Genomic DNA, 26359 nt, shown 5'->3' on the forward strand with positions numbered 1-26359 from the left:
TCTATCACTTGCACGTTCTCCTTCAATGCTCACGTTTCTACCTTCATTAGAGTTATACTAACATCAGAAAATCGATAGCTAGCATACATGACTCGAGCTAGAGAAAGTTGGACATCATCCCCTTTATTTATACGACTTCCTCCATATCATATATCAACTCCCAAACATCAATAATAACATTCACAACATCATAACAATAGTCTTTATTCACCTACATTATCCTTACTTCTCAATTCACTTCCATCATCCATATCCATAGTCATAGCACACGATTACATTCATTCATATACAATGTCTATCTCGTGTTCTTAACATCGTTTATAACATAGCCATAATCACAACACATCAAGAATCATGACTCAATCCAAGCTTTTACTAAAAAATGACACTATTCCCACATTCATGACCCATTTTCTATATTCTTCTACAATCCAAGTGTTTCAACTTCTCAATACCTTAAACAACATGAAAATACCATAAAACATACCTTAGATGGTGTAGGAATAAACCTTGGGTGGAAACACTTCACTTGAACAAAACCCTAGTTCCACCTCCACTTGGATTTCTTGTCTTGGATGAACTTTAATGGGTTTCTTACACTTGATTCACTTGGTTTGATGAAGTTGATCACTAATATCTCTTGAATTCTTGTGGGAGAAGTGTTCTAGTGAGTTCTAGAGAGAAGGGGTGTGAAGAGGAAATAAAATGAAATGAACTTGGTCCCTTATTAATAATACACAATTCAGTCCCGCTCCAAATCTACGGACCAACATACGGTCCGTATAAATTATACTGACCGTATGTCTGGCCGTAGATTTGGTCCAGTGAGGCTGGCCATCTGGGCTGATTATACGGCCAAACATACGGCCAGTATAATTTATACGGCCAGTATGTTGGGCCATATAATGCCTAGTTCTTTCGAACTCATTCTCGTCGACTCGTTTGATCTCCAATCCTTATGGAACCTTCTTGACACTTGTTTATTACCTCATTAGCAATCTAAGGGACGTTATAACTCTTCTCCAAAGCATCATTAAATCATCATTAACTTGTTACTCGTAAATCCTTCCCGATACATATCGTATGCCTTGCCTTCTCTTGGCAAGCTTTCTTCTCTTACCTCGAATGTCTTTGAAATCTTAATAAGGGTCATCAATTGTCATTCCTTACTTATTGAAATACCATATACTTCGTGCTCTTCGTTAGTCTATTCGCTGGGCATAAACGGAAAATTTTTCGAGGTGTAACAAAGTCCTTGTACGGTGACTTTCTGAATTTTGGGTTGTAATAGTTAGGACTTCAGCATTTACTTCATTATTTTATGGCATGACTAAATTTTGATTTATATTGTGCTTGAATGGTTAATAACTGATTGAATTGGTTTGTATAAAAATGGACTTGAACGAATAGATGGCTTACGTGTTGGTTCGCCAACTAGGAGTTAGTGTGGGTGCCAGTCATGGTGAGTTGGATCATGACAACTTATGACACTTGGCTTATTGTGGTGCTTCTGCCTGTGCTTTTATATATAGATAGATAAGCTCACCAATTCTTGTTACTCCGTATTAAACTGAAAGAAAGCTGCTATCATTATAACAATTTCCATGTCCCAACGGTGATAAGGGGAAGTGGATTTAGTGATTACCTCACAAGATTGTCTAAGGAAAGACTACGGAGCCGTTTGGACATGGTTTGAAACCATGAGATGAAACCATGATTTGAAATCATGTTTGGACATGCAATTTGGATTTCTTAAGTTGTATTTTTTCTTATAGACATAAAAACCCACAAGTTGTGAAAACTATCAAGATATTCTCAATTCTTTAACAATCTTACCAAATGAGCAAGTCATACAAAATTAATATGCTACTAGAAGGCCTTTCTTAAAAATACAACATCAATTGATCAAATTTTAGTTCAATAAAAAAAGAAAATTTAACAAGAATAGTAATGTAACTACTCTTTAATATAATCCTCCCACATGGTAGACATAAATAAAGGTTGGTAAGGGTTGGTGGGAGTAATTGTTAAAAATATATACCAACTTATAAGTCTTTTTTTTTACCAAAATATAAACTTGCGGGTCAAGTTTTATATTTAAAAATTGAAACCATGGTTCGAAACCCCAAATCATGCCTTTTTGGATGATTTGGGATTTCCAACCATGGTTTGAAACCATGAGATGAAATGCATGTCGAAACGCTGATTTCATCTCATGGTTTCAAATCGCATGTCCAAACGCCTACTACTACTAGATATGGAATCTCAAGCACGTCAGGCATATATTCAGAGGTTGGCATGCAAAGGTGTACTTTTCTTTGGGATGCAGGGCAGAGCTACAATATTAAGTATGAGTTCGAACGAATCTTGCTTTGAACTTCTTGTACTAGTAAATCTATTAAATATTACATATACTAAATATGTATAAATATATAATTGGGAACCCAGTAACTAAAATAACTTGATGCTTCTTAAAGAAGAACTAAAATGGGCTATGAATTCGGTGACACGTTTAGAAATCATAAACTTCAAATTCTAATTCCGCCACTGTTGGAACATAATTGTGGTGATAGACAGAAAGAACAATACGCATAGAAATTAGTACAATAGTTGACTAAAACAACACATCCTTTTAAGGGAACAGTGATTCCTATTATAGCCTGCAACAGTTCTACCAGCATTATATTTTTATGACTTTTCTATGCAGGATAAGATTGAAAAGCCAAAAATCAATAGAAGAATCATTCTGTTGCCCAAAAATTTCACATACATTATTCTCATCCAAGTAGGAATGCACAATATACAGATATTTCAATTAGCAATGATCATTTTAGCAGTATTCATATCCAAAAGCTGGCTTCAAATTCCTCACTAAAATTTCAAGTAGAACAATGTGAAACATTATATCCTCTTCAATGTCATGCACCGATATTTTATATATTAGGATAGATATATCTTCGTCAATGTCATGCACCGATTAGATAGAGTATTTTGTTTTATTATATAAGTTTTCTCCTTAGGTAGGGCACAAAGCTTTTATTATAGGAAGAACATACAAACCAAACAAAGGGGGACAAAAGCCAAGACCTCTATTAATCAGAACATGTTTTTCTTATAAAATTTCCCAGATCTACTAGGGTATTGTGTGATCATCTTATTAAGACGGAGAGGCTAGGGTATAGTGCTTACCTCCAAGATTACAACTCAAAGGACAGAAGATATCCTTTAGCAAAAATCAGGAAGTGATTCAAAAAAGCTCACTTCTGGGGCAAAATACATACAAAAGACCACCTAGCTTACAAAGAAGTTATAAGTCTTGTCAAACTCGATCCTAATGCTAGGCATTTGACATCTATCGAAGTGAAAAGGTCCTTTGGCACCTTTAGGGAATTGTTGAAAGGAGAGGTAAACCGCTGCTTCATTACTCTTGCGAGCTAGTTTAGCAAGGAAGCCAGCTACTTGATTGGTCGATCTCTATAACAATGGTTAGCTGTAATAATGGCATGGCTCATCCTCTATGAGATGTGTTCAATAATGAACTTCACCTCGCATGTTAGTACCTAGAAGCTAAGTTGCTCGGACTCGGGTGCGGGTATCCAATACGGGTACGGATCCAGTGTCGGATTCGGTAAAATCTAAATTTTAAGATTCGGGGGTGCAGATCCGGATATGGATATGGGGTGCGGGGATTCAGCTAAGAAAATTGAAAATTATATAAAGTAGAGCTATAAATGTTGAGAGATATTCTATGAAAAACTTACCTGTATATTGTAGAATTCCATTCTTTCATAATATTGAAGATATGTCATTTCCCTTATTTAAATCTGTTTTATCTTTAATTTTGAGAAATCAAAATCTCAATTTTCCCCCAAATTTGTCGATGGACTCTAGTCAAAGCATCCAAACATGGTTGACCTTATCCCGACATATCTCGCTCCCAACTCATGTTGAGACGGGATTGGCACAAAAAACGGAGAGTCCGCGAAACTTAGCCTAGAAGTGAATCCAGTTCTACAGTAATGTCCTTACGCCCATTCTTGATGAACCAGTTGATACCAAAAAGAGCTTCTTGAGCTTCTGCGACATTATTACTGCTACATGTAATAGGACATTTCTCACAATCCCACCAATTCCTGCCTTGAGAATTGCCTGAGTAAAGCTACCATCGTATTAAGTTTGATGCATGGTACCTTTTTCTGGTTTTTGCTAGCATACAAATATAGCCTTAGGAATGGGCATCAGCTTAAACATAACATCACAGAAGTTCCAGCAGATTCATTGCTTCATTAAGAAGAAGTAGAATGTTTTCTCGTCACCATATTTACATGAGCACATGTTCTTCCATATTTCCCAACAACTAATGATGGGAATATTTTGAACAGTCACATTGTTGCTCTTTTGTTGCCACCGGTGGTTGAGAAGTCCTCTTACAGGGATTTGCAAGTGATTAATTCCAAGAGGTGATCCTATTTTCTTCCATATGTACCTGGAAACATCACTCTCAACAAAAACGTCATGTTGTATGATCTCGATAACAGGGTTAGTACAACATATACAATCAGATACAATTTTTCTTTCCAAACATAGTGATAACGTACATTATCGAAAGAAAGTTTAGACAACCATAGTATCCATGTTAGAAAAGAAAATTTGAAAGGGATACCAGAATGCCATACCTTATTGAGGAATTGGTCCTTTTCCTTGATATTTCTAAATTATTGAAGAGCAGATTTGCTGGACTACTTAGCAGCCTCAGTTAGTACCCAATAAGCACGATAAGGCAAGTCTTGATCTCCTATGTTGATGTCTATGATAATGTGGACAATGCAGTCAGGGAAGTGATTCCTGAGATATTGAATTTTCCAGCTTCCATATTGAATGAGATGCTTAACTAGGTCTTTGGAGCTTTTGGTGGTTTCAGAAAGTAAAGAGGCCAATGTACCTTTCCCTGTTCAATTGTCCCACCATACACTAGAATTCCCAGAATTAATGTGCCAATTTATGTGAGGTTCTGCTCTGGCTCTAACTTGAAGCATCTTTTTCCAAGGGTGAGATAGTTACCAGAAATAATAGACTTATGTTGGATTAATTAATGGTGGTTCTCTGATCAACATTGAATCTCCGACGAAGAACAAAGAAGAAAAGAAAATGGCCCTTCACACAAAGATAAGGACATATGTTGCAAAGAATGAAAAGGCTACACGGGTTAAGCTGGGTGTACAAAAGATATTGGGCTAAGATTTATTTTGGGCTTCAGCTTAGACATGAGGATGATGACAATTTGGGCTTCAAAGATACACGACCCAATATACAAGATGTTGATGATGGTAAATCAAGACTTGATAACCAAGACTTGGATTTTCCTTTTTTATAATGCACAGTGACACTTGTAAATATTTTATTTGGTCAGTTAGGAAATAACAGATAAGAATAGGGATAGCTGTATAGGTTTGTTATGAGAGAATTACTCCTTTTCTGATATGTAGAAATAGGATTCCTTGTACAGCATATTATTCATCCAATACAATATCAATCTTATTTTCATTTTGTCATGGTATAAGAGCAGGTCTAATTGCTTTCAATTCTTCTTCATTTTCTGTAGTTTTCTTGCTTTATTATTGTTGCTATGTCCAGTTCTAGTCAAGTTACAAATACGATGGCTGAAACCACCTCTGTTAGTAAAGCTACTCTGTCTGTTGTATCTATTACAACTAATGTAGTAGATTCGGCTCATCCTTACTATCTTCATCCCTCGAATTATCCAGGGATGAATCTTATTTCTGCTGTTTTCGATGGGAGAGGATATGGGGGCTGGAGAAGAGCAGTTGTTATAGCTCTCTCAGCCAAAAATAAGCTAGGATTTATTGATGAATCCTTAGCTATTCCCTCTCTTGATTTTGGACTGCAAATGGCTTGGACTCGTTGTAATGATATGGTCTTGTCATGGCTTCTTAATTCTCTTTCCAAATAAATAGGGGAAAGTGTCTTGTACTCCAACAGTGCAAAAGACCTGTGGAAAGACCTGGAAGACAGGTTTGGTCAGACAAATGAGCTAAATTCATGGCTTCTTAATTCTCTTTCCAAAGAAATAGGTGAAAGTGTCTTGTACTCCAACAAAGGCAAAAGACGTGTGGAAAGACCTGGAAGGCAGGTTTGGTCAAACAAACGAGCTAAATTATTTCAACTTCAAAAAGAATTAAGTGTTGTAACTCAAGCTAACACAAGTGTCTCTACTTAGTTCACCAAAATGAAAAGTTTATGGGATGAACTAGATGTTTTGAATGCCTTTTCTGCTTGTGTGTGTAATTGAGACTGTGGAGCAAAAGCTAAAAATGTTAAAGCTCATCAAGATGAAAGACTCCTACAATTTCTAATGGATTTGAATGACATATTTATTGGTGTTCGAAGCAATATCCTACTCACTTCTCCCTTACCATCTATTGGACAAGCATACGCTTTGGTAATTCAGGATGAGAAGCAACGAGAAATACATGCTTCTCCTACCTATCCAGGCGAATCTGCCTCTTTTTTGGTTGCTAATCAAGGACAAGGACCAGGAGATTTTAGGAGATACTCTGATAAGAGACAGAAAAGCTATGATAACAAGAGAAATACACCTATATGTGCTTACTGCAAGAAGTTGGTTCACAGTATTGACCAGTGCTATAAGTTAAAAGGATTTCCTCCTGATTTTAAGTTTACAAAATCAAAAAGAGTGCAGGGTAGAGTTCAGGTGAATAATGCTTTCACAAATGATGAATCTACGACAGAGGGGGAGTGTAGCAATGCAGTTACTCAGGTTCTTACTCAAGAAATTGTAGTAGAGCTCCTACAACTACTTCAACAGGTTAAGATGGGACAACAATAAGCAAATATTTCTGATGCCTTTCCAAATGTGAACTGTGCTGGTATAACCAAGTTCTTTAACTCTCCTGCTTTTTTTGTTCGTACTAACTCTCAGTCTTGGATTCTAGATAGTGGTGCTAGTGAACACATGACTTTCAATCAAAAATTTCTTTTCAATTTCAAAGCTCTACTACTAAAGTTAAAGTTACTCATTCTAGATCTGTCACCATTCTCCCTAATCTAGTTCTGCATCATGTTTTATATGTTCCATCTTTTAAATTCAATCTCTTATCTGTGCATAAATTGTGCATTCAACTTAATCAAGTTGTTTTGTTTACACCTACTTCTTGTTTTCTACAGGGCCTGAAGGGCCCTCTGGAGATTGGTAAAGGATACAGGGGACTCTACTTTCTCAAGTCAAAGCTTCCAACAATCAAGCCTAGAAATGTTACTAAGTTCAGCAATAGTTTTATCTCCAAAGACTAGTTCTTGTAAAGCTTTTAAAGCTCTTGTTTCAGCTTCTAAAGCTCTTAGTTCAATTTCTTGTTTCAGTCTTTTTAATTCCAACGTAAAAGAAGAGTTGTGGCACTACAGATTAGGCCACGTGCATTTAAGCAATATGAAGAATATTTCTACTATTCCAGTTTCTTCTTCATCTTCAAAATTTTCTATTCCTTGTATCATTTGTCGTATGGCTAGACAATCCAAACTGCATTTTCCTAAAAGTTCAATATCTACTAAGCAAATTTTTGAACTAATTCACATAGATGTTTAGGGACCCTAAAACTCCAACACATGATGGTTTTAAGTTTTTCCTCACCATTGTAGATGACTATAGTAGGGGAACATGGACTTTTCTTCTAAGTAACAAATCCAATGCCTTTTCTGTTTTAAAGTCCTTCCTAAGTATGGTGGAAAGATAATTTCAAACCAAAGTTCAAAAAATAAGATCTGATAATGCCTTTGAGTTAGGTACTGGCAAACTTCAATCAGAATTTTTTCAATATCAAGGTATTTTGCATCAAACCAGCTGTGTATCAACTCCACAACAAAATGGGGTTGTGGAGAGAAAACATAAACACTTACTAGACACTGCTAGGGCATTGCTTTTTCAATCACATTTACCTATAAAATATTGCGTACATTGCATTCTTACTGCCACTTATCTCATAAATAGATTTCCATCTCAAGTCATGCAACTGAAAACTCCCTATGAGCTTCTTTTTCAATCTAAACCTAATTATTCTTCCTTAAGGTGTTTTGGTTGCCTTTTCTTTGTTTCCACTTTATCAAGACACAGAACCAAAATTCAACCAAAGGCAGTTCCCTGCATTTTCTTAGGTTATCCCCATGGCAATAAAGGATACAAGGTTTTAGATATTCAAACTTTCAAAATTTCCATTTCAAGGGATGTTGTGTTCCATGAAGGCTTTTTTCCATTTGCTACTATACATTCTCTTAACACTACCTGTTACACCCCGTATCTTAAAATAAAGGTTAGACTCGTATCGTTAGAGTTTCAGAGGAAATTTGAAGGTTTGAACGTTTTGCGAAAGTGGCTGAGGGGCCTACTTCGGGTAACCATAACACCTTTATTCGTTGGGAATTTGGAAAAGGTTCCTTAATGAAAGTTGCAGTACATAGAAAGAACTTTCCAGGAATATAAGGATCAGGCCAATCGGAGTCTGAATCAAGGAGATATGATCGTCTCAAAATGGCTAATAGAGGGGTGCTCAGATTCGACAGAATCGGCTAAGTTTTCAGTAGGTCTTCCTTCCATCCCGATTTAATGAAAATCTGTTAAGAATTTGAGAAAACGTAAAACATAAAAGTTGTATCCCTTTGAAATATCTTTCCAACGGTATATTGTGAAGCCCGAACGGAGCTTTGTACTAGGAGTTATAACCATTTTACTGAACGTTGTCGACTGAGTGTAAAAGCGACAGGGGAGCTCGCCCCAAAGCGAGGCAAGGGCTCTCCTTGGACAATGCTCAGCGAGGTAGGGGTCCCAACATAGGAAAAATTCAAGAAAATAGTCTAAGTGTAAAATTGTCGCGACCCAGCCAGTGGGCCATGACGGGTACCCGGAGCTGACTACTGAGCACCACTCATCATGCTAACCATCATACCCAATCTGTACACACATAATCACCAAGGAAATACATATATATACATAAGCCCTCACGGCTGTAAAATGATATACAACAATAAACACTGGGGTGATCATAAGGCATCAACTACCCACACATATGTATCTACGAGCCTCTGACTGGAGTACTGAACATAAGGACAGGACAGAACCCCGTCGTGCCAGAATATATACACAAAATAATATATCAAAAAATGCATCTCCGGAGTAGGGAAGTGCTCCTGTGCAAGCTGATCTGGCTCCTAAGGATCTGGACCGTCCCCCTGTCTACCTGTGGGCATGAACACAACGTCCAAAAAGAAAAGGACGTCAGTATGAATAATGTACTAAGTATGTAAGGCATACATGATAACATAATAAGGAAATGTAGAAAGCATAACAAGAAAAGATAATTGTATTGTTTGCCTCTTGAGGCGCAATCATGCATGCTTACTTTTTACCTTTATAACATATCACACCTACATACATAAGCTGTTTGAATCAATAACATCATTAGCCCACGTCCTCCCGCATCTGGGGTAATCATGTCATGCCGCCCACAAGTGGTGTCATGTCCGGTCAAATAGGCACGGTGTTATCATAAGCCGCCCGCCTTAGCGGTGTTATGCTCGGCCATCTAGGCACGGTGTAATCATAAGCCGCTGGCCTTAGCGGTGTCATTCCCGAACATGTAGGCATGGTGTATCATACATATATACTTATCATGAAGCATGCATAAGAGCTCAAGTAAATGTTGTGGCTCTATCGGAGTGACGTAAGGTCGGAAACCTCCGATTACATTATGGAACATCATGACCGTCGTGTCTCACCTTGAAGGAGCTAGCAGTGTAAGGTGAGGTTATCAACAATGAATAGCATCAAGGAATCATGTAAAGATCATTAATATCATAATAACATCATATCATTATCATGCACATCCCATCTCTATCTCGTAGGAAACTTTTAATACTCTTAGCTTTCATCTTTTGGAATCTAAGAAGGTCATGGGAATTACCGGAAAGAGATCACAATATAAGAATAATGCCTTTTAAAGGAGGGCTAGCCTTACATACCTTTATATCTTTTTAGCTCTATCGCCTACTTGCTTGCCTTTCGAGCTCGCGATTCTACCTTCAAGCGAATTTGTACTAAGATTAGACAAATGGGAACATACTTAAGCTTAAGCTAAAGCAACTAAGAGTTAATGAAAATTTGGCAATATTTCCTTTATTTTGACAACTTCTTCCATAAAATAAGATAACCCTCAAACATCAATAGGAACACCCATGATAACATAATCACTAAATTCTTCAAGTTAAACATTGTTTACTTCTTAAATCCACCTTCAAAATCATCCATAAACATCATATTCATTCTCATATAATTCTCATTTAACATCATTTGTATTATTCACCACAAGATTGTACTCATAACATATCAAGAACTATTATTCAAATCAAGTCATCAATCAAGAATATCACTATTTCCATAGTTGTATTCCATATTCTTCTTCCTTCCATAATCCAAGTCTTTCAACCTCTCAATGTTCTTAATAACATGAATTGAACATAAAACTTACCTTTGATGATGTAGGAATGGACATTGGATATAAATACTTCACTTGGAGAAAACCTCACTTCAACACCAAAGAGATTCTTGGTTTCCACAAATCCTAGAGAGTATCCTTGCACTTGATTGTACAAATTCTTGGTGTTTACTCCTTGATTTACCTTGGATATGTGATGATATGATGAGAGAATTCGTTTAGAACCTTCAGGACTTGGAAAGAGAATAAATTTGTAAATTTGAAGCACAACTCGTCTATTTATAGCAGAAACTGGAAAGTTCCAGAGAAGCGGTTTGACGAGATGGTCGACGACCCGTCGATGTGTCGACGGTCCGTCGACTTGCTTCGTTGACTTACACCTGAGAATCTCTATTGCAGAAGCGTGTTGACGGTAGGGTCGACGGTCCTGTAGATGTGTCGACGGTCCGTCTACTTGGTCTGTCGACTTGCGCCTGCAGGTCTCAGTCTGCCAAAATATATTGACGGTGCACAGTGACGGTCCGTTGACATATCGACTGCCCGTCAGCACTGACTGGTGTCTGCAGATTTTCCTGAATCCATTCAGATTATGTCGACTCAATTCGTTCAACTTCTAACCCCATAAATCATCAGGAATACCTGCTGGTACGTTGTATTCGGGGTAAGATATTCTCTACCTTAACTTTCTCCAACAAGCTTTCTTCTCTTCCCTCAAATGTCTTTGGAATCCTAATTAGAATCATTAAATATCCCTTCTTACTAGTAGAGACATCATATACACCTTAACTTACGTTAGTCTATTCACCGCACAGCGACATGAAATTTTCCGAGGTGCAACACTCTCCCCCCCCCCTCCCCTTAAGAACATTCGTCCTCGAATGTTAAGTTCTCGGGGATTCTACAGAAATTTTACCAGAGTTTCCTCTGTAATATGGCACTACCACCCCGTCACAACATTTCACAATAACATCGCCTCACAGGGCTACATCACAATGGCAAGAAAATGTGGCCACACACGACCAAAAGTATTTAAAAGAAAGCATTATATACCTTATGATAATGGTGTTTCATCTTGAATCTCTTCTAGGGGTGGAAACAAATGTGGATACTTGGACTTCATGTCTTCTTCTGCTTCCCAAGTCATTTCCTCTTGGTTATTGTTTCTCCACAAGACCTTGACCGAGGCTACCTCTTTATTTCTAAGTTTTCGTACTTACCTATCTAGTATGGCAATAGGAACCTCTTCATAAGACAACTTCTCTGTAACTTGAATATCCTTCACTGGCACGATTCTAGCTGGATCTCCAACATATTTGCGGAGCATCAATACATGAAAAGCTGGATGGACTAATTCAAGTTCTGGAGGTAAATCTAGTTCATAAGCCACATGGCCCACCTTGCATATAATCTTATAGGGTCTGACATATCGAGGACTTAATTTTCCCTTCTTGCCAAATCTCATTACGCATTTCATCGGTGATACCTTCAGGAATACCCAATCATCAACTTGGAATTCTAAGTCTCGCCGACGGTTGTCTGCATAACATTTCTGGCGACTTTGGGCCGTCAACAATCAGTCTCGGATAGCCTTGATCTTTTCCACCGCCTGTTGAATCAACTCCGAACCTATTAGTTGTACCTCTCCTACTTCAAACCACCCAATTGGTGATCTACACTTCTTTCATATAGAGCTTCATATGGGACCATCTAAATACTGGAATGATAGCTGTTGTTGCATGCAAACTCAATAAGAAGTAAGTGATCATCCCAACAACCTCCGTAATCTAGCACACACGCCTGTAACGTATCTTCCAAGGTCTAAATGGTGCGTTCAGCTTGTCCATCCGTCTGTGGACGAAATGTTGTGCTGAGTCTCACCTGAGTTCCCAAAGCTTTTTGGAAAGACTTCCAGAATTTAGCAGTAAATTGTGCTCCTCTATCTGTGATAATAGATACTGGGATACCATGAAGTCGCACTATCTCCTTAAGATACAACCTTGCATAATCTTCTGCTGAATATGTAGTTTTGACCGAAAGAAAATGGGGCGATTTCGTAAGTCTATCAACAATTACCCATATGGAGTCATATTTGTGCCGAGAACGAGGCAAGCCCATAATGAAATCTATGTTAATTGCTTCCCATTTCCAATTTAGAATTTCCATCTCTTGTAATAATCCTCCGGGCTTCTGATGTTCAATTTTCACTTGTTGGCAATTGGGACACTGGGTTACAAATTCTGCTATATCTTTCTTCATTCCATCCCACCAATACATTAGCTTGAGATCGTGATACATCTTTGTTGCTCCCGGATGGATAGAATAACGGGAGTAATGAGCTTCTTCCAGAATCTGACGGCGTAGTCCTGCCATATCTAGCACACATAGCCTGCCACGATACCTGAGAACTCTATCTGCAGAGGCTTCAAAGGGTGACTTTTCTTTCTCAGGAAATATATCTCTATAGTGACTCAACTGGGGATCTTCATATTGGCGTTCTCACACCTCCATATCTAAGGATGAAACAGCTGGGTTATGAATACCAACTCCTGCATTGCCTGAATCAATTAGACGAACCCCTAGGCTAGCTAGCTGGCGGAGCTCATGGACTAATTCTTTCTTCTCCAAAGGGACTTCACATAGACTACCCATTGATTTGCGGCTAAGTGCAACAGCCACTACATTCGCCTTTCCAGGATGATAGAAAATACTCACATCATAATCTTTTAATAGTTCAAACCACCGCCACTGTCGTAGGTTCAACTCCTTCTGCTTGAAAATATATTGGAGACTTTTGTGATCCGTGTAGATATCAACATGGACACCATACAAATAGTGTCTCCACATCTTTAGTGCATGAATAACTGCAGCCAATTCGAGATCATGAGTTGGATAATTCTTCTCATGTTTCCACAACTGTCGGGAAGCATAGGTGATGACTTTATCGTGTTGCATCAACACACAGCCCAACCCGGCACCGAAGGCGACACAATAAACAACGTAACCATCCGGTCCGTCTGGAAGTGTCAGGACTGAGGCTGAAGTTAATTTGTCCTTCAATTCCTGGAAACTGCGTTCACAAGCATCGGTCCACTGAAATTTTGCTAATTTCTGAGTTAGCTTCGTCAGTGGTGCAGAAATAGAAGAAAATCCTTCAATAAATCTTCTATAATAGCTTGCTAAACCCAAAAAGCTTCGAAACTCTGTAGGGGTTGTAGGCCTTGGCCAAGTCTTCATAGCCTCAATTTTCTAAGTATCAACTCGAATGCCGTCAGCTGAAATGATATGGCCTAGAAAAGTTACCGAATTCAGCCAGAATTCGCATTCCGAGGACAATACGCAAATGATCTGCATGTTCTGCTTCAGTCCGAGAATATAATAGAATGTCATCAATGACCACTATCACAAACAGATCTAAGAAAGGCCTGAACACGATATTCATCAAATTCACAAACACCGCTGGGGCATTTGTCAACCCGAATGACATTACTCGAAATTCATAATGACCATATCTGGTTCTAAAAGTTGTCTTCGAAATGTCTTTTTCTCTAACTCTCACTTGATGATAACCTGACCTCAGATCTATTTTGGAAAACCACTTAGCACCCTGTAATTGATCAAACAAATCATCGATTCTCAGAAGATGGTATTTATTTTTTATCGTCACCTTGTTCAGTGCCTATAGTCAATGCACATTCATAAAGAACCATCTTTCTTTCTTACGAATAAGACAGGTGCTCCCCATGGCGATGAACTGGGTCTAATGAATCCCTTTTCGAGCAAATCTTTCAACTGCGCCTTTAGCTCTTTCAATTCTGTGGGACCTATTCTATAGGGAGGAATAGATATAGGTTTGGTATCCGGCAACACATCGATAGCAAAATTAATCTCCCGCTCCAAAGGGAAGGCCTGGAAGTTCATCTGGGAATACATATGGGAACTCATTTACTACCGGAATAGATTGGAGGGTCGGTGGCTTTACTTCGGTGTCATGAACCCGGACCAAACGATAAATATATCCTTTAGCAATCATCTTCCTCGCTTTGAGATAGGAAACAAACCTACTTCTTGGAGATGTTGTGTTACCCTTCCATTCAAGCATTAGTCCGTTCGAAAATTAGAACTGAACTATTTTCATTCTACAATCTACATTAGCATAGCACGAGGCCAACCAATTCATGCCCATAATAACATCAAAATCTAGCATTTCTAGTTCTATCAAATCGACTGTAGTCTGGCGATCACATACCACAACCACATAATTTTTGTATACCTGTCTGGCTGTTACCGGATCGCCAACTAGAGTAGATACCTCGAAAGGTTTAATTGGCTCGGGTTTCACCCCAATACGACCAGCAATATAAGGAGTGATATAAGACAACGCAGAACCCGGATCAATCAATGCATAAACATCATGAGAGAATATGGATAGTATATCTATAACCACATCAGGGGAGGATTCAAGATCCTGTCGTCCGGCCAAAGCATAGATACGGGGCTGGGGGCCACCTGAACTGGATGCTACCCCTCTGCCCCTACCACGGCCTGCCGAAGCCTGGGGAATCTGCCCTACGGGGCGCACGGATGAAGAAGAACCGGCTACTGATCCTGTGGGCTGAACCCCACCTCTACCGTGCCTCGAGGGATAATCACGCATCACATGCCCAGTCTGTCCACAAACATAACAAACATCTGAACCTTGGCGACACGGGCCCGAATGTAACTTTCTGCACTGACTGCATCGTGGAACCGGTGGTCTCCTCTGGCTAGGATCACCTCCAAAGTCGTGACCTGAGACCCTCAAACTCTGACCTAGACCAGAATAAATGGGACGATCAAATCTCCTGCCCGCAAATAGAGGAGGTGCACCAGTCGCGGACTGGCCCGAATATCTGGAATATTGTTGTCGCTGACCCCCTCTATACTCACTACTAGCACCGACAGATCTGGCCCTTTTACTCTGCCCTCTATCACTATCGAGTTCACCCCGTTGCGGTTGTTGCTGCTCTTCAAGATTTTAAGCGTGGGCTTGAATATGGGAGATGTCCATCCCCTCCTGGAGTGAAGCTGTCAAACAATCTTTGAATAAATGTGGCCCTAAGCCACTCACAAATCTATGTACCATGTCTCCCATATCGGCAACCATAATAGGAGCATATCGATCCAATGAATTAAAACAGAGACTATATTCCCGAGCACTCATATTCCCTTGCTTTAGGTTCAGAAACCTGTCAGCTCGGGCCCTTCGAACCTCGGGTGGCAAATAGTGGCGGATAAAAGCATCTACGAATTCCTGCTAAGCTGGGGGAGGTGCATTTTCCTTCCTTGAAGAAATTCAATTATTATACCATAGAACGGCGACATCCCGCAATCTATAAGACGCTAACTCTACCGACTCAATATCGAAAGCATGTATAATCCTCAGCATCCTCAACATTTCGTCTATAAAACCTTGCGGGTCTTCATCCGGCTTTGACTTGAAAAATTCCGGCAGGTTCAGACTCATAAAATCACGGGCTCTGGCACTAGTGACTCTATCACCCGGACCTGCACTCTGCCCCTGAGCCTGGGCGGCAACTAGCTGTGTCAACAACTAAATGGCCTCGGTCATCTGTTGACTCGAAGCACCCGGTGGAGGGACTGGAGGCACTGGAACTGGAGCTGGAGCCCCTTTGTGCTCCTCCGAAACAGGCGGAGTGTGAGAGGTGTGAGATGGAGCCTCATTATGGGACTCACCCTCCTCTACATGTACCGGCGGCTCCTATTCAACCTGCCTTCCTGCGGTAGTCTGCCCTTCTGGGCAGCTGTTGCTTTTCTCTTTACCAGCATCGCTGAAATCATAACGCACAATTAGAAAAGGGAGAGATCTTATATTATGGCTCTATCGCACAATCTGTGGAGAAGAAAAACAGTCATTATTCCTAAATGCCCCGCAGCATCTTGTTTATAAGTGTGGCGCGCTTCATACCCATAAACAAGACTCTACTAGACACGGCTCGTAGACATACCCTAGGACAGAACTGCTCTGATACCACTTTTGTCACGACCCAGCCAATGGGCCATGACGGGTACCCGGAGCTGACTACCGAGCACCACTCATCATGCTAACCATCATACCCAACCTGTACACACATAATCACTAATGCAATACATATATATATATATATATACATTAGCCCTCACGGCCGTAAAATGATATACAACAATATACACTGGGGTGATCATAAGGTATCTACGACCTACACGTATGTATCTACGAGCCTCTGACTGGAGTACTGAACATAAGGACGGGACAGGACCCCATCGTGCCCGAATATATACACAAAAGAATATATCAAAAAATGCACCTCAGGAGTAGGGAAGTTCTCCTGTGCAAGCTGATCTGGATCCTAAGGATCTGGACCGTCCCCCTGCCTACCTGTGGGCATGAACACAGCGTCCAAAACGAAAAGGACGTTAGTACGAACAATGTACTGAGTATGTAAGACATAAATGGTAACATAATAAGGAAATGTAGAAAACGCAAGAAGAAAAGATAACTGTACTGCTTGCCAACTGAGGCGGAATCATGCATGCTTACTTTTTACCTTTATAACATGTCACACCTACATACATAAGTTGTCTGAATCAATAACATCATTAGCCAGCGTCCGGGCCTCCCGTGTCTTGGGTAATTATGTCACGCCGCCCACTAGTGGTGTCATGTCCGGCCAAATAGGCACGGTGTTATCATAAGCCGCCCGCCTTAGCGGTGTCATGCCCGGTCATCTAGGCACGGTGTAATCATAAGCTGCCTGCCTTAGTGGTGTCATGCCCGGATATGTAAGCATGGTGTAATCATACATATATACTTATCATGAAGCATGCATAAGAGTTTAAGTAAACTCTGTAGCTCTATCGGAGTGACGTAAGGTCGGGAACCTCTTATTACATCACGGAACATCATGACCGTCGTGTCTTACCTTGAAGGAGTGAGCAGTGTAAGGTAAGGCTATCAACAATGAATAGCATCAAGGAATCATGTAAAGATCATTAATATCATAATAACATCATATCATTATCATGGAACACATCCGATCTCTATCTCATAGGAAACTTTTAATACTCTTAGCTTTCATTTTTTTGGAATGTAAGAAGGTCATGGGAATTACTGAAAAGAGATCACAATATATAAGAATCATCCCTTAGAAAGGAGGGCTAGCCTTACATACCTTTATATCTTTTTAGCTCTATTGCCTACTTGCTTGCCTTTCGAGCTCGCGATTCTACCTTCAAGGGAATTTGTACTAAGATTAGACAACTGGGAACATACTTAAGCTTAAGCTAAAGCAACTAAGGGTTAATGAAAATTCGTCAATATTTCCTTTATTTCGACAACTTCTTCCATAAAATAAGATAACCCTCAAACATCAATAGGAACACCCATGATAACATAATCACTAAATTCTTCAAGTTAAACATTGTTTACTTCTTAAATCCACGTTCAAAATCATCCATAAACATCATATCCATTCTCATATAATTCTCATTTAACATCATTTATATTATTCACCATAAGATTGTACTCATAACATATCAAGAACTATTATTCAAATCAAGTCATCATTCAAGAATATCACTATTTCCATAGTTGTACTCCATATTCTTCTTCCTTCCATAATCCAAGTCTTTCAACCTCTCAATGTTCTTAATAGCATGAATTGAACATAAAACTTACCTTTGATGATGTAGGAATGGACTTTGGATATAAATATTTCACTTGGAGAAAACCCCACTTCAACACCAAAAAGATTCTTGGTTTCCACAAACCCTAGAGAGTATCCTTGCACTTGATTTTACTAATTCTTGGTGTTTACTCCTTGATTTCCCTTGGATATGTGATGATATGATGAGAGAATTCTTCTAGAACCTTCAGGACTTAGAGAGAGAATGGAATTTGAAAATTTGGAGCACAACTCATCTATTTATAGCTGAAACTGGAAAGTTCCAGAGAAGCGGTTCGACGAGCGGGTCGACGACCCATCGTCGTGTCGACGGTCCATCGACTTGCTTCATCGACTTACACCTGAGAATCTCTGATTACAGAAACGTGTTAACGGTGGGGTTGACGGTCCCGTCGAAGTGTCAACGGTCCGTCTACTTGGTCCGTCGACTTGCGCCTGCAGGTCTCAGTCTGCAGAAACATATTAACGGTGCACAGTGACGGTCGGTCGACACTGACTAGTATCTGCATATTTTCCTGAATCCATTCAGATCATGTTGGCTCGATTTGTTCAACCTCTAACCCTGTAAATCATCAAGAATACCTGCTGGTACGTTGTATTCGGGGTAAGACATTCTCTACCTTAACTTTCTCCAACAAGCTTTCTTCTCTTCCCTCAAATGTCTTTGGAATCTTAATTAGAATCATTAAGTATCCCTTCTTACTAGTAGGGACATCATATACACCTTAACTTAGGTTAGTCTATTCACCGCACAACGACATGAAATTTTCTGAGGTGTAACAAAAATGGACAAGGGAACTCGCCGAGCTCACCCCAAAGTGAGGCAAGGGCAAGCCATAGAACGCGGTTTGCTAGCCTCGGGGTCCAAAATTCCCCATGCTATAAATTCAACATTTAACTCAAAATTTAAATTATTAGACATTACAACTTCATTCTAAAGCCCTAAGTAGTCGTTTTCCTCCTCTCCTCATCCTCCCACGTCAAGGTAAGATGGCTCTAACGATTCCTAAGTAATTCCAACAATTAATCATGATCAGTAACATGATTCTTCAACCAAAACATAGGATTTCCAAGGTAAATCCTTCCCAAGTGGTTCAAAGCTAGAGTTTTGGTGTTCTACGTCAGAAAAACAGTTTAGTTCGTTGGATTGGAGCGATTACAGGTATGTGAGGCTAACTATCTACGTTAGGGAATGTTCATGATTCTCCTTACGCCTCATTCTTCATACTTATCAGTAAAATTGACTCAGAATACAGTTTAGCTGTAGTTTCTTGAATAGTTGTAGAACTGTTATCTTCTAGGCTGATAGTTTCAGAATTCGTTCATGGTGATTAATTTGAATATCATGAACTCGGTATGTAATTAATATAGACTTGTGAATTGTATCTCATGAGTCTCAGTATGAATACTTAGAATTATTATGAACAGTTACCAGTTTCATCTTCAAAATCAAAAGAATCAGGATCATGTTATTAGTTATATCTCAGTCTCGCATGCTTGTTATTGAATACCTGTATTAGGCCATCAGGCCCACAGATATGGACCGAAGGTCATAGATTATGTATACATATACTTAGTCATCATGCCACAGATTTTGCATGCATATTATTATTATTGGACCTAAGGTCACAGACAATAAGCAGGTTATTCATTATTCTGGATAAGAAGTATTCATATCCTTACTTCTGTTTCGGTCCGAAGTTATCGATTTCGGTTCGTTTCGATTCAAATTATTATTTCATTCAGTTGCTTTACATACCAGTATAATTCCAGTGTTATGGCGGCCCATTTGCTCGGGGCCTGCATCTCATGATGCAGATATCGATATACAAGGTGCAGACGCAGCTCGCTAGGAGGCTTTCAGATTCAGCTAGTCAGTGGTGAGCCTCAGTTCTCCAAGGCCCTATCTTTATCTTTATATTCAGTCAGTTAGAAGACAGTATTTCAGTATTAAGGTATGCCGGGGGCCTTGTCCCGGTAGTCAGTCAATATTTCCTTATTTAGTAGAGGCTTCATAGATTATAGTCAGTCAGATATTTCAGTATTTTGTTGAATTATTGAGTTAGCCCTTTTGGCTACCACTTATTCACTATTGCAGACTTTTAGTATTTCTTCCACACAGATATATATATATATATTTCAGTCAGTTATTCTCACCCTATTAGCATGTGTCTATCATACTTAGTTATCAGTATACCACATGTTGATCCAGCTAGCCAGTTGGTTCGCTCGGTCACATGCAGACAGGCACCGAGTGTCATATTACGCCCAAGCCATGGTTCGGGGCGTGACACTAACCCTCCTTTGTTTCCTACATCTACCTCTTCTGTACCTAGTTCATCACCTACTGTATCTCCATCACCACTTATTCCACCATCTTCTTCAACAACTTCTCATAGTCCTATCATTTCCCATCAGAATGGACCTCTTTCTCCTAATTCTTCTATCTCTGCTTCTCCGAACTCTCTTTCCAATTCTCAGTCTCCTATTCCTCTTACTAATCTTCCTTCTCCAACTCCTTTTATTACTGAACCTTCCACTCCTGTCATTGAGACTATTCTTAGAAAATCTGCTAGAACTCATAAGGAACCATCTTACCTCAAAGACTACATATGCAACGCCATCCAACTTACTGATATTACCTTTTCATGTTACTTTTCCCCTGTAACTCCTCCTAGTCTTTCTTTTTTTTGGATTATCTAATTCTAATCAAATGTTGCTTAATTCTTTGTCAAATATTCAAGAACCCACTAGTTATGCACAGGCAGTTCACCACCCAGGATGGCTTGAAGCCATGGCAAAAGAAATAACTGCCCTTGAACTTAACAAGACCTGGGAAGTGGTTATGTTGCCTCTTGACAGAAAAGCACTACCATGTAAATGGGTTTATAAAGTGCAACATCATTCTGATGGCAGTGTTGAACGACTGAAAGCAAGACTAGTCATAAGGGTGACATACAGCAAGAAGGTGTGGATTTCACAGAAACATTTTCCCCCGTGGTGAAGATGACTATCATTCGATGTATTTTGTCTATTGCTGTTAAAAAAGGTTGGAGGTTTTATCAGTTAGACGTAGATAATGCTTTTTTACATGGTGATTTAAATGAGGAGGATAATATGAAGTTTCCCCCTGGAGTCCCATCCCTTTCATCTTCTCATGTTTGCAAGTTAAAAAAGTCCCTTTATAGACGTAGACAAGCATCTTGATAGTGGTATTCTAAATTGACCACTGCTCTCAATTTCAAAGGTTATAGTCACTCGTTGAATGATTACTCATTGTTTGTTAAGAAAACAAACTCCTCTATTTCTATTGTTGCCATACATGTCGATGATATCATTTTGACTGGTAATGACATTGCTGAATTGAATGCTTTGAAGGTTTTCTTAAATCAGGAATTCAAAATCAAAGATTTGGGGGACTTACATTATTTTTTAGGTATGGAAGTGTTGAGAGAATCACAGGGATTGATCCTTTCCCAGAGAAATTTTACTCTTGATCTCCTCCATGAATTTGATATCTTCAAGTGTTCTCCAAAGATCTTGTCCTCTTGATCCAACAATTTCTTTATTAGCAAATACTGGTGATCCTATTTTAGACCCAACTTTATATCGACATTTGCTGGGCAAGTTAAATTATCTGACTCATACTCGACCCGACTTATCCTTCACAGTCCAACATCTGAGCCAATATAAGCAAGATCCTCGAATGCCTCATCTCCAAGCTACACTTCAGGTTTTTCGATACCTTCTCAAAGATCCTGATCTGGGTTTGTTTCTCACTTCTTCACCGTCATATGAGCTTCTGGCATTTTGTGATTCTGATCAGGGAAAGTTCCCAGATTCCTGCAAATCGGTAAGTGGCTTCTATGTATCTCTTGGTTCATCTCCCATATCATGGAAATCTAAGAAGCAAACCTCGATATCTCTCAGTTCTGCAGAAGCTGAATATCGCTTAATGCGACGAGTTGTGGCTGAACTCACATGGTTGGTAAGACTCTTTGATGATCTCTCTATCCCTATTTCCTTGCCTATACCACTCCATTCCGATAGCCAGGTAACAATTCACATCGCCAAAAATTTGATTTTTCACGAAAGGACCAAACATGTCGAACTCGACTGTCACTTTGTGCGACAGCAATTTCTCGCCGGTTTAATTTCCCTCTCCTATGTTCCTTCTTCTTCACAGCTTGTCGATCTCTTCACTAAATCGCTCACTGGGCCTGTCCACCACCAATTATTGGGCAAGTTAGGTGTACTTTCATCCCCATCCAACTTGAGGGGGGTGTTGGATTAATTAATGGTGGTTCTCCGATCAACATTGAAATCTCTGACGAAGAACAAAGAAGAAAAGAAAATGGCCCTTCACACAAAGATAAGGACATATGTTGCAAAGAATGAAAAGGCTACACGGGTTAAGCTGGGTGTACAAAAGATATTAGGCTAAGATTTATTTTGGGCTTCAGCTTAGACATGAGGATGATGACAATTTGGGCTTCAAAGATACACGGCCCAATATACAAGATGTTGATGATGGTAAATCAAGACTTGATAACCAAGACTTGGATTTTCCTTTTTTATTATGCACAGTGACACTTGTAAATATTTTATTTGGTCAGTTAGGAAATAGCAGAAAAGAATAGGGACAGCTGTATAGGTTTGTTACGAGAGAATTATTCCTTTTCTGATGTGTACAAATAGGAGTCCTTGTACGGCATATTAGTCATCCAATACAATAGAGAAAATTTCTCAATCTTATTTTCATTCTATCAACAACAGGGTGAGCTCTTGTACAGTATTTATGCTTAAGAAAAGAGGCCCAGAGGGAAGGAATTGTTCTAAACCTCCACCACCTCTTTGTAATAAGAGTGTTGCCAATATCAGATATCCCTCTAATACCAATACCTCCCTCCTCAAGAGGAAGGTAAAGATCTTTTTAACATCACCAGTTATATTTTTGATCACTAGAAGAGCCATAAAAAATGTTTATCAAAATATTTTTCAAGAATGTCAAAAGAACCTTCAGAGGGGCACATAGACAAGGGTTTTAAATAACAGCCTTGTGTAGTGATATTTACAAAGAAAAGAGATCATCGGATCATGGAGAACCAAAAAAGTTTTTTCTTTGCCTATGGCTTATGGAAGCCATTGGCGCTTTATCAAGGAAAAAAAAAAACCTGCTACACGCCTGGGAAAGTTCTTTACAGTAGAAAATACAAGGTCTCTGTTATTTATACAATATTTTGCCATAGCATCCGCAAATTGGTTCGCTTCGACTAGATATAATATTTATTATATATGAAATAATTATTGCTAAAATTGAAAGAGACGTAAGGCAGTAAAGAGACAAGAATATTTTGGGATAATTTTTCTCTACCTTTGTATTGACAATATGGCATCCATTTATGCAAGTCACAAGCCGCCTAAAGTACAATATTTCCTTACTCCTAGTAAGACTATAATTCCTATATTACCATAATTACAATATTTATTTCCGTTTAAAATACCCCTCGGCAAGTTGGAGCAATGGTGTCACGATCCAAAATACCATCGTGATGGCACCCACACTAACCCCCTGGTGGGCGAACCATCTCCTTAATTCCATCTACTTATTCAATTATGAAAGACTTAAATAACATGCTCAAATGATAATAAGTCTAAGTCAATACCATAAATAATAAGTGCGGAAGATATTAGTCAAAATACAATCCCCAGAAATGAAGTCACTGCACAAGAACACTAACCAACACTGTCTAGAATAATACATAAGTCTGAAATACAAGAAAAATGTCTAAGGGAATAATAGACAATAGAAGGAATTTTCAGGGCTGCATGGCAAGAAGATAGCTTACCCTCGGGATCTAGAAAGCAATAGCCTCAAGGCTAGAATCGGGGTCTGGAAGAAGGTCCTGCCTCACAATGTGCACTCAGGAAAAGTGCAGCAAGAGTAGTATCAGTACACACACCTACTGGTAAGAATCATAGGCTGACTAAAATTAGTTCACTCATATAAGCACAAAATCAATCAAGAAAAACAGACAGGCACAAAATATCCACTCAAGTCACAGATGATCAAACAGCTGAATCATAGCCTATCGTCAAGCACCTAAACAAAAGTCTGCCAAGTTTCCCACAATTCCTCAGAATAACCACAACACAAGTACAACCAACAAATCCAATCAATAGATGTAAAATGAGATGATGATATATACAATACAATGAGATGGATGTCAATGCAATGCAATGGCCAGTAACTCAACCTGTACACATATGCTCCAGACGGGATCTCAACGTCTTGGCAGTCATGACCCGCGAGGGACCCATGACTTCTATTTACCGTTGCGGCGTGCAACCCGATCCCATATATATATATATATATATATATATATATATATAGAGAGAGAGAGAGAGAGAGAGAGAAAATGAATATGAGGATATATAAGAAAATGAAGATCTATTAGGAAAAGACTATACTTTGATAGATATAGAAACAGAATTATATAATTTCAAAAGAAAAGTAAAAATATTAAAAATTCTTTTGAAAATTCAGAGTGCTTAATGTCAAGAACAAAGGATGTGGTTTGTATCAAATTTTTAAACTATCCTACTCGGTACTTCCTCACTCCTGAATGTCTTCTTATCAAGTAGTTATATCTCTAAGTTTCTGTTTATCTCCCTGCTTTTTAATAATCTGGACTCTGTCCAGTCATGAATCTTGTTACACTGTTCATGTCTTTCTCTTAACCTTTGTTCCTAATAACCCTCTTCTTTAACCACACCCCGGTCATGGCTAACTTTCGTCCTTTATGATTTTTGGACATTTTAATAGCCTCTCAACACCTAGGAATTTACAGGTTAATCCATCGAGGTTACTAAGAAATTAAGAGAATAACCATATACTAAGAGTAATATATTCATACTAACAAGAAATTTCTTAAACATAAATTTATATAACATAGATTTACAGTAAATGTCACGACCCAACCGGAGGGCCGCGACGGGCACCCGGTGCTAACTCACCCGGGCACCTCTTAACATACTTTCACATCACATCTAGGTGAGCCACATAGCTAAATCATGCTTTCATTCATCATTCATTTTAATCCCATTGGGAAACAACACATCTATATCATCATTAGTAACTATGCCCATATCAATGTACATAAGCTGACGAGGCTGACAAAAATAATATCCCAAAATATAGGCCGACAAGGCCGAACACATCTAACCATATACACGTGTCTACGAGCCTCTAAGAAGAACATGTCATATCATATAGGCGGGACAGGACCCCGCCGTGCCCATAAATATGTACACAAAGAATCTATACCAAAAGCTGCAGCTCTGAATGAAATGGAGCCCTGCTATGTAGTCCCTGAATAATGAAGCTATGGATCAAGTCTATTTCCCTAGCCACCTGCGGGCATGACGTAGCGTCCACAAAAAAAAGGACGTCAGTACGAAGAATGTACTGAGTATGTAAAGCATGATCAATATCAATATGGAAGCATACTAGACAACATATGAAATAATATAGGATGGGAGATAATAGTATCATCGTCATAGCACTTACTTGCTTTCCATAGGACATTCCATTTCTATTGCGTATCCGTGTACATACATCCATATCCGTACTCATTTACCTTTCGTATCCATTTTCGTATTCGTATTCATATTTCCGTTCATACTCATATTCATATCATTTACATCTCATATACATTGCATATACATAGCCTTTACATAACATTTACATATACTTATCATATGCGTACTCATATTGATGTCATACACATAGCATTTATATAGCATACCCGACCACGAAGGTTCGGTGTTTCACATACCTGGCCCTACCAAGGCTCAGTGTCATACATACCTGGCCCTACCAAGGCTCAGTGTTATCCGTACCCATCTGCAGTGGTGTGCGCAGCATCATATATATATATATATATATTTTTACTATACTCTACCCGGCCATGTAAGTTCGGGGTTTCGTAATAGCCATACATAGGCGCATATACATATAAGCACCTTTAGCATTATTACTATCGTCGTTCATTACATCTATCCTTAAAGGATTACTCGTCATATACGAAATTTAGTACAATTGTATAATATCGAGAA

General features: G+C 39.0%; 1 protein-coding gene and 1 long non-coding RNA gene across 4 annotated transcripts; one reads left to right on the forward strand and one right to left on the reverse strand.

The window, feature by feature from the left end:
- Nucleotides 1-5398: 5398 nt before the first annotated feature.
- On the forward strand, nt 5399-7484 carry LOC132034968 (uncharacterized). Of its 3 annotated transcripts, none has more exons than XR_009409160.1 (3): nt 5399-6033; nt 6152-6908; nt 7207-7484. XR_009409160.1 is itself a non-coding variant. In XM_059425291.1 (2 exons), the coding sequence occupies exon 1, from the start codon at nt 6374-6376 to the stop codon at nt 6866-6868; it is 495 nt and encodes a 164-aa protein (XP_059281274.1). In that variant the 5' UTR covers nt 5408-6373; the 3' UTR covers nt 6869-6908; nt 7207-7484. The 3 variants fall into 3 exon arrangements, 1 of the variants encoding a protein (XP_059281274.1); XR_009409159.1 differs by having other exon boundaries at nt 5420-6779; nt 6822-6908; XM_059425291.1 differs by having other exon boundaries at nt 5408-6908.
- A 26-nt stretch (nt 7485-7510) lies between these two features.
- Nucleotides 7511-22705, reverse strand: LOC132034980 (uncharacterized). Its single transcript, XR_009409161.1, has 3 exons — nt 20540-22705; nt 7831-8314; nt 7511-7797 (listed from the first exon to the last, which is right to left on the reverse strand). It is a non-coding gene; the product is annotated as an uncharacterized LOC132034980 (long non-coding RNA).
- Between the last annotated feature and the right edge of the window lie 3654 nt (nt 22706-26359).

This window comes from Lycium ferocissimum, chromosome 2 (genome assembly GCF_029784015.1).
Source record: "Lycium ferocissimum isolate CSIRO_LF1 chromosome 2, AGI_CSIRO_Lferr_CH_V1, whole genome shotgun sequence".
Taxonomy (NCBI): domain Eukaryota; kingdom Viridiplantae; phylum Streptophyta; class Magnoliopsida; order Solanales; family Solanaceae; genus Lycium; species Lycium ferocissimum.

Coding starts and splice junctions, on each gene's coding strand:
- LOC132034968 (XM_059425291.1), top strand. CDS start 6,374: ATGGATTTGAATGACATATTTATTGGTGTTCGAAGCAATATCCTACTC.